Source organism: Camellia sinensis, chromosome 8 (assembly GCF_055761805.1).
Source record: "Camellia sinensis isolate YWXY chromosome 8, ASM5576180v1, whole genome shotgun sequence".
NCBI classification, from domain to species: domain Eukaryota; kingdom Viridiplantae; phylum Streptophyta; class Magnoliopsida; order Ericales; family Theaceae; genus Camellia; species Camellia sinensis.
In genome coordinates this window covers 195,220,056-195,229,690 of record NC_138968.1, presented here as the reverse complement: position 1 = coordinate 195,229,690, position 9,635 = coordinate 195,220,056, and the positions used below count along the sequence as shown (strand labels likewise).

Sequence of the window (9,635 nt, the reverse complement as noted above, 5' to 3'; positions counted from 1 at the left end):
TAAAAAAATCATATGAAATTAAGTGTTTGATTTTTTTTAATTTTTTTTTTCACCAAACTAAATTTTAATATTTTTTTGAAAAACATATTAAAAAACTCAATCAAAAATAAGGGAGGAGAAGTGTGCAAAGCAAAAAGAGTATTTTGGTCTCATTATAAATTAAAAAATATATATAATTAAGACAATTTTTAAATTGTACTTTTTTCTATACAAATTAATATAAATATATTCATTTACTGTTATCTTAACTAGAGATGGCAACAGGCCGAGGCAGGGATATGGATCACACTCCCTGTCCCTGATCCCTGATGGTAAAAATTTTCCTGTCCCCAGACCCAATCCCTGACGGGAAGCCTATCACCGTCCATGTCCCCATCCCAACCCTCTAACGGGGATCGGGTTTTCCTGATCTCGCAAATTCCTCGGACCAAAAAAAAAAAAAAAAACCAAACAGCAACAACAACAACAATGATTCAACAACAATATCATCATCAACTAACATCAACAACAACATCACAGAGAGAGAGAGAGAGTGATTTGCTCAGATCAACCGTGGCGAAAGGAATTGACGCCGGAGTATGGAGGTTCGACGACTTTGGCATCACGGCAGTAACTGTGGCGCGAAAGAGGAGGCGACAATGTTCTCTCTGATTCGGCAAAGATGTTCTCGCTGATTCAGTGCACGCTCTCTATTTGCTCTCTACTCTCTTTGCGCTCTCTCTACTTTCTCTTTGCACTCTTTCTCCCTATTTTGCTTTCTATTTTATTGTCTGGTGGTAAATAGATATATATATATATATATATATATATGAATTTCAGTTCGGGGGTACAGGGCCGAGGACGGGGACGGGTGGACGAAAATGTATCACCGTCCCCGGCTCGAAATTGTTAGGGATTCATTTTCGAATACCATCTTAGGCTCATCAAGGATATTTTTCAAGAAAAAAATCATTCTAATCAGAGTCGAGAGATCAAGTTCAAATTGTCATCCCTAATCTTAACATATGACCTATGGGCATATGTTAACAAAAGCCATAAAGAATGGTGTTTCACCATCGCAAGAGGGAGGGGAAGGAAGAAGGGATGGTCTAAAAAAGAAATTCTTTGAAAAACAAAAACAATCAGTATGTTTGATTTGAGATTTTTAGATTAAATTTTTTGAAAATTGAGTTTTCTAATTTTCGTGTCTTGTTATTTTTAGTGAATATTTTAAAATTTTAAACATTTTCTTTTACTTTTTTAAATACACCTTACTTAGATGTATTTAAAAAGTAAAAAATTTGTAAAAACATATTTAAAAAAATTAATAAATACAAAAAATATATTGAATTCTCATAATTTTTTTTTTTTGTATTTTTGGTATTTAGTGAATTTTAAATAAAAAAATTTCACAAATTTTTTACTTTTTAAGTATATTTGTATTAGGTATGTCTAAAAAATAAAAATAAAAAAAAATTACTTAAAATATTAAAAAAAATCAATAAAAACAAAAAAATATGAAAAATAGAAAGTAAATTTTTCTGTTTTTGAAAAAATGAAACCAAGCAAAGTCATGGTGTTTCCTCATTCCAAGAGGGGAAAGAAGGGATGGTCCAAAAATAAATTATGGACACCATGGGACAATAGGACTTCCCCTTGCTCAATTGAGCTCAATTATATCAATTGTTCACACAGTGCAGAAAAACAAAAACCAAAGAAACTCATTGAATAAGAAATTAGGGTTCCCAGATACCACATAGATAAAAGAACGACATGAATTCACCAAGTCTTACTGGTAGTACCCCTTGAGAATCCCCAGTTCTAGTTTTTTCTGTTGGCATGCCAAACAATTCCTAGCCATCTTCTGTACATCCGTCCCTCATCCTATATATCTTCTTATGCTCACTTCAAACAGCGCACCTCGCTATTAAAAGAACAGTAATAAACCTAAATTGCACAACACGACGACATTTACACCGAAACCCCACTTCCACTGCTGGAAACAAGCTCACTTGCACATTTATTTGCAGTGCACACTCACACTCAGATGATTGAGTCAAGGAATGTGTAGTTCCTTCGTCGGCCAAACTCAAGGAGGCTACCATATGTACGATCCCACACACCAATGAAGAGCGATTCCGTGTCGGGACTGAAAGACATGCCAGATATTTCACCAAAGAAATCAATCTCCTGCTCCTTCTCATAGCCACTTTTAGTATCATAGACGTGAACGAAATCAGCAGGCTCTGCTGTTGCCAAGAACCGGCCATCAGATGTGTAGCGAATTGACCGGATGGCCCCAAGATTACCCTTCAAAGCAGCAACTGACTTTGATGTGTTTCGGATATCCCAAATTCGGCAGGTTTTGTCCTGGTTCCCGGTAGCAAAACTGAGGCCATCAGGGTGCCACGCTGATGCAAATGAGAAATCCAAGTGACCAACCAAAGAAGTGACCATCTGTAATATCAACACTGCAATTAGAACAACTATTCAGGCTTCATCACCTGCTGAAAATTTGGTCACAAAGTTTACAGAGAGTACTAAATACAAATTACCTTTCCAGTCCTGGAATCCACCAATATCCCATCTGGGTTATCTCCCACTATTATAAGAAGCTTACCATCAGGACTCAGGGAAGTATGCTGCAAAACCAAAACAGAAAATTAGGTATGCAAAATCCAAGTTACCGCTCATCGTTGAAGTTGTGCAGAAAAAGCCTTAGCACCAGGAAAAGCCTTTACACATCCAAAAACTTCAGATAAACCTAAAAATAAATGGTTGCTTAATGGCAAAATTCTGCTTTTGCATCATCACCTCCAGCAAAAAAAAAAAAGAAAAAAGAAGAAGCCATCTTAGGGGTGGAGGGGAAACAAAACAAAAGGAAAGCCACAAAATGGCAAATTTGTAGCCCATATGACCATAATAGAATCATATATCATTCAAATCACATGCTACAGCAATAACAAAACAAAAAATATGATTTTTTTTTACCATAGGTATACCAGTATATTGAGAGAGAGAGAGACTTACATTCACTGGCCAAGGAAATCGGAAATGCTTAGTAAGTTGAAATTTTTCCATATCAAAGATTCTAACCCCACAGTCATTATTTGAAGCTGCAAAATGAACTGCACCGCTGGGGATGGGGTGACAACCAGCAGAAGAACAAAAGCAAATACTTCACAACCAGCACAATGACAAAAGCAAATACCTCACAACCAGCACAAGGACAAAAGCAAATACCTCGGAGTGGTATAGATCTCAATGGCATTAGTAATTGCATTATCATCGTAAGTTGTCCTGGTGCAGAAGCAAATTCCCGGTCTATCTAAATACTGCAATCGAAAAGGAAGAATTTGCCAACCTTATGTTCAGATTTGCACATAAATCAAAGTAACAACATCAATCTCAATATTTTCCCCCTATAGCATTCTGATTTGACAATGTTCCCTTGACTGCCAGAAGCACAGAGTGACTTCACAGAAAAAATCATACGGCAGACCCCTGAGAAGGTAAGTTTTAAGTAGGAAGTCGAGCAGGCTCTTATTTATAGAATAAATAAACAAAAGTTTATTAGACTCCTCAAACTAAAGGTAAAGTTGAAAAGCAACAACTTTTCGTACTTCAAGTGCTATCATAAGTAGACCAAGGAACTGTCTGAAGTCAAAAGGGGGAAGTAACAGTTGTACCAATGCTTACTATTCCCTTTCAGTAAACACCACATGAAGAAAGTCAACCAACTTACCTTGCAAATAAGTTCTCCTTGAAATCCTCCAGCAACTAGCAACCTATCTTTTACAGCAAGCGTGCTAACTTGGGTCTGCGTAAACCCTTCCAACAGACTTCCAGGATGTTTCTATTTTGAACAAACACGTTGATTAGCTTCACAAAAGACCATAATTCAAGAAAAAGGATAGTTTTGAGAGAGAGAGAGAAAGAGAGAACTCACCTCACATGGAGCCACATGTCCAGAAACATTGAGAACCTCAGTCGTGTTAGAAGTTAAGGAAGACCAATGAATGACAGAAAAATGTGACATAAGGTAAACATCATGCTTTGACGTAGCCCAAACCAAGTTCCTCAACTGCATTGCCAATCCATAAATTCATGTCAGTCAACCATGTTACAGATCAAAAAATTAGCTAATTGTGGAAAACTAAGCAATATTTGATTATATATACTGCCATAAATGAATGCCGTCATTTAAACCTCAGTCTATCACCAAGACATTGTAGAGCCACATGAAGCGACTCTTGAGCGGGGATGGCATGGTTGTGTTATATGCAGCAAACATCATCGATGAAAACTAAAAGATTAGCACTAAAAACGTAATACACACATTACTAACATGCACAAGAAGCTCTCTATTCTTTTTTCCCATCAGACTGCAAAACCAATTCAGAAAATTGGACAACCTAAATTTTGATACATTGCTCCTACAGCTAGGAAGCAATTTTCTATGTTCAATATTTGAATTTAGAAATATGACTGTATATGTTATCATTGCATGTCACATAAAAATTTACTAACTGCCAAATGTGATAAAAAAAAAAAATTTGCTTCCTCTTCACTTGTAGAAGAAAAGTTCAAAGGTGCCAATAAGGGACTGAGTGTTATAGATTGACAGAAAACTAGAATAAAAATATGTAGCTGACAGCATGACACCGAAATTGGGAAAAGAGAAATGCCAACTAACCTGAAAATGAAGTATTGTTGACTTCACAGATCTTGAATTACGTCTGAACTCATAATGCATGCCCCCTTTCATTGTGATTTTGCATTCCTATTCACAATATAAACATGAGGGGCTAATGCTGACATCATGGCACCCAAAGGTTAAATATTAGGAGCTGAGAAAAAAAGCATTTAAATGGCTTACTTTCTCTGACCCCTCTCCCGATTGAGGAATGTTCTCATAATTCTTGTACTGTTCTAACCTAGTTTGCCTATACTTCTCCCTTGTAATATTAAGCCTCTCCCAGGGAATTCCTTGGATATCTTTGCCTCTCCTAGCTTGAGCAGCAGAAGTGTCTGCCATTTTATTATTCTAGATCCGTACCAAATAGTTAGCCTTTGATATATCTTGAGTTTGACAGGGAAAATATATATATGTCTAAAAACTACTTGAGAAATAGAAAAACATACCACCAACAAGAAGAGAGGAATAAAACAAATAAACAGTAATATTTGCCATTGTCTAGTCTATAACAATGACAAAGTATTGTTCAAACTATATGAAATTATATCACAAACCAGGTAGTCGTATTCATCCACATCAGAATCTGAGCCACCCATCTCTCTTCCACGGAACTCTTCATCCATATCATCATCTACATCTTCCATTTCATATTCATCTGCCATGTATTCGGCCTCTTCTGCTTGTTGATGAGACATGGTCTTCGCAACTATTAAATCCTGAACAATGATTTAAGCAGCTAATTCAACAATTACCAAAACCAACAAAATAAAAATTCACAGCTAAAACTATCGGGACAAAAATAAGGATAACAATAATAACTAAGCTTCATGCGCAAAGAATCATGAATACCATTCTTTGATACATTGCCAGGTCAGTTGTAGTGCCACACAATTGTGGCCTATACATGATAATGGAGAAACAGAGAACAATAGTAAATAAACAATGGGAGAAATTAACAATCCATTCCAAACACTTTGATGCCATATTGCATTGGGATGTATACTACTACAGTAGAAATGAATGTTAAAATAATTTCAACATGAACAATTCCCCCAAACAATTTGCCAAGATGGTGGAGGAGAAAGAAACAATGCACACACAACACACAAAGAAAAACAAAAAACTCTACCAAAGACCCAAAGCACACAAGGCTCCACGATTGTATAATCAAGAGAGATGGAGAGAAGAAAGAGAGAGTTATCCCCTGTCTGACGCCCAATTGTGGAGGCATAAGAGTTTTTCATATCAATATTGATTGACTCTGCCATTTTGACAGTTAAAAGGCAGGCATCGTTCAACTGTGGGATCTGGAACAGTCTTTGCCACAAGAGGCCTTCATATGTTGAGGGAACCGAGCCAATACTACATTCAATATCAGAAAGACTAACTGCATTCATCTTGAAACATCTTCAGCACCCAGCAATCATGTAGTGACAAGATTGATACTTGGTCCTATAGACTATAACCAATTCTGAGGCTCAACATTAGCCAAAGATTAGATTGGAAGTGACTCATCCCAGCTGCAAAAAGATACACCATCCCCGTCTCCCTTACCCTATGTACAAAGCTATGGGTCCTAACAAAATAAATACTGTAAATAAAAAGAAGGTAAGGTTGGTCCCTTGTCAAACAAGAAAAACAATTTTATCGCTGCGACGACTACTGAAAAACTTACAAGGTTACGATTAAAGCTTGACACAAATGCATTTACTTTTCTACTTACTCAGTTAGGCTGCTACAACAATTGATTATTAGGCTAGTATATCTATATATATTGTGTTGCTCACACAAACCAAATTTCATTAAAGAGACACAAAGATCAAACAGAGCTCCAACTCCAAACATGTGCAGACAAGCAAAAACCTAAATTAGTCCAGCCCTAGGGCTAAAAGTTAGAGGGACAATCACAAACCGTAACAACAAAATAATTAATTTCCATGCCAATCAACAATTTTTGCTAACGCGATAACACTGATTCAGAATAAAACCAATTACTAAAAACCCCACAAAAACAGTGAAACATCGGCAGATAAAAGATCGATAATAGCATGTATAGATGAAAAGGGTTCAGCTTTCGCAAAACAAACAAGGGTACAGAGAGATCAAGCAAATAAACCCTAGAATTTCACAAACAGGTCAAAAATGGCTCAACTTTACATTATATATATATATATATATATATGCGCGTGTGTGTGTGTGTGTTGATGAATACCGGTGGAGAAGTAATGGAATTTTTAATTTTTTTTTAATTTTAAAAACAGACCTTTGAATGGAATTGATCGAGTCCTCCGATCTCGATCTGGAATCGCTTGAATCAGAGATTAAACATAATTCAATGAAGAAAGTGAAGACAAACAAATTTTTCTTTGTTTTTTTCTTTTTTTCCCTGCGAATAGATTGCGATGTTTCACGGACAGAGAAAGAGAGAGGGCTAAATGGCTATATCTATCTTTATCCAGTGGTTCTCTGAAAGACGTCCAGATTAAGGGAATTGGGGTTGCTGCTGCTGCGCAGCCCGCGCAGCAGCAACTGTTATGCGTCGAATGGGCCTATTTGGATGTCTATTTTTATAATCTGAATCGTTTATATTTTAGAATATATTAAGTAAAATATATCTGTAAAAAATTAAATTAATCGGATATCGTTTGTTTATTCATCTATTCAAATTTATATTCATTTTAATAATTTAAATCACAATTATTATTTATTTTTTAAATACAAATGTGAGTAGATGAATGGGTAAATGATATCCGATTAACCTAATTCTTTACAAGTATGTTCTATTTGATGTATTTTAAAATGTCAACGGTTCAGATTATCAAAATAAATCCCAAAATGAATCTATTTCAACATACAATAATTACTGCTGCGCGGGTTACACAACAACAATCCAAACTCCCATGTTAAGAACTGGTGAACGAAAGTGACATTTTTAAGCTTTGGATCGGGGCTATCTCTAGTCCAGAATAATCCGGTTCAGTTCGGTTTATTGAGCTTATTTTTAAATTTTTTAAATAAATAAAAATATTCATATTTTAAGATTTATTGAATATATTATTTTTATAAAAATCGCATCGATCGGATAACGATTATTATGCATTCGGATCATTTTTGTTTGAAAAAAAAATGAACGATCAGAAAATTAACGGTTCATAAAAAAGTGATTCAAATACATAATATTCGTTATTTGATCGACTTAATTTTTTACAGGAATAATATACTTAGCCTCCGTTTGGGAAGTTGGTTGGCTTTTTAGCTTTTTGGCTTTTTTTGCTATTTTAGCCTGGGCTAAAAAGCTTACTTTGGGAAGGGTTTTCTGGTTTTTTGGTTTTTTTGACTTTTTTGTGAGAGAATAATGTAATAATTATGGGTTAGATATGATGTTTTGTTTGTTGTGACTAAAATAACCTATTTTGTCTTTTATAGCTAAAATAGCCCCAAACCTCCGTACCAAACGAAGCCTTAATAAATCTTTAAAATATGAATAATATAAATTATAAAAAAAAACTCAAGTAGACTCAATGAGCCGACCTAGAACATATACTAGAGACAAGAGCCACCCCTTTGGTTTATAATAAGATAGGACTGTATCTCTACAAGGGGCACTGCCTTAGACATGCGGGAGGGTAGGGAGGATTTTTCTCAAAAAAAAAAAAAAAGAAAAAAAGAAAAAAAAGATAGGATTGTGCTTCCTTGGATGGACCGGGGAAGTGCTATTAGGCCTATTGGATTCACAAGTCGTGTATACAAGGAAAAGGGATTTTTTTAGCAAGAAGTTTTTTAGGAGTTTTAAGTTGTGTTTGGTTAGTTTCTTCAAATATATTTTTACTCTTTATTTTAAGTGTTTTATTTGTGTAGAGTTTTTAAAAATTAATTTCACATTCACTTTTGAAAATTCTTTCTAAGATAGAAAAATTTGGCTGATTGACCGGAACAGTGCTACTTTTTATTTATTTTTTATTTTTTTACAATTGGCACTTGTTATTTTTTATATTTTAAATAAGAAAAATTTAAGTTTTTTTTAATTTTTTATAAGTTTTGAATAGAATTTTGAATTGTGTGTTTGGTTATGAATTGTAAGTTTTTGTATCAAATATCATATGTCACATCAATAATTCTCCACTCAATTCAAAACTCTTTCACCAAACAAATTTTTCACACTCAAATCATAATTCTAAAACTCACAAACTCAAAATACAGCTCTATCATATTTAGAAAATTTTACCAAACGCTACCTTAAATTCTCATTTTAATTTTCTTGTTTTTCTTAATTTTAAATGATTATTTTTATTTGATAATCTTAAATCAGGAAATGAATGACAAAAATTAGTTGTTTTGCTCATATAAAGATAATTTTATACTCTCATCTCATTTAATAAGGAGCCATGTGAGAGTTTTAATATCTCATACTAATTTTCTTAATTTTCTTAATTGTAAACAATTAAGAAAATCTCCATTGCCTAACTTTTATTTAATAATCACATATCGAGAAAAGAAGGAAAAAGTGAATTGTTTAGATTAGGATAGTTTAGGTTTGAAGTTTTTATCATAGTTTAGGTTTATGATTCATCAAACTGTACGATGAAAATATGCCTCTTGTGATAACCCTGCTCCGTATTATGCTAATTAATCTTAATTGCGTATGTGATTATGTGTTTGATATGAATATATGTGGTTTTGAATTTCTATCTATTCATCGTAGGATATCTGTTCAACTTATTGTTATAAACTGAAAATTGAAGACCTTATCGGCCGCAGAAACTGAAATTGATTACGCCATTGTAATTAGAGTAATTTTTAGAACTTACGATGAAATTTAATTGAAAATTGATTTGGATCGAATTAAATAGATTAAATTGATGAAATAGTGCTCAGTTAATTAGTAATAAAATAATGTGTTTGAGTAGGAGCTTATAAATGGGCCACTTTCACTCAATTCCTCTCTTTTATTCAATTT

At 34.2% G+C, this 9,635-nt stretch overlaps 1 protein-coding gene across 1 annotated transcript; it reads right to left on the bottom strand.

The window, feature by feature from the left end:
- Positions 1-1,617: 1,617 nt before the first annotated feature.
- Positions 1,618-7,237, bottom strand: LOC114314757 (putative WD repeat-containing protein C2A9.03). Its single transcript, XM_028261232.2, has 10 exons — positions 6,942-7,237; positions 5,233-5,394; positions 4,859-5,026; positions 4,676-4,762; positions 3,929-4,063; positions 3,725-3,835; positions 3,223-3,314; positions 3,010-3,115; positions 2,535-2,621; positions 1,618-2,436 (listed from the first exon to the last, which is right to left on the bottom strand). Exons 2-10 carry the CDS (start codon positions 5,371-5,373, stop codon positions 2,023-2,025), a joined length of 1,341 nt encoding a protein of 446 aa, XP_028117033.2. The 5' UTR covers positions 5,374-5,394; positions 6,942-7,237; the 3' UTR covers positions 1,618-2,022.
- Between the last annotated feature and the right edge of the window lie 2,398 nt (positions 7,238-9,635).

Excerpts from the sequence above, each read along its gene's own strand:
- LOC114314757 (XM_028261232.2), bottom strand. The coding sequence starts at position 5,373 with ATGTCTCATCAACAAGCAGAAGAGGCCGAATACATGGCAGATGAATAT. Across the intron at positions 3,836-3,928 it reads GACATGTGGCTCCATGTGAG|AAACATCCTGGAAGTCTGTT; the intron begins GTGAGTTCTCTC and ends TGTTCAAAATAG. Across the intron at positions 3,315-3,724 it reads AAGGAGAACTTATTTGCAAG|TATTTAGATAGACCGGGAAT; the intron begins GTAAGTTGGTTG and ends TTTCGATTGCAG.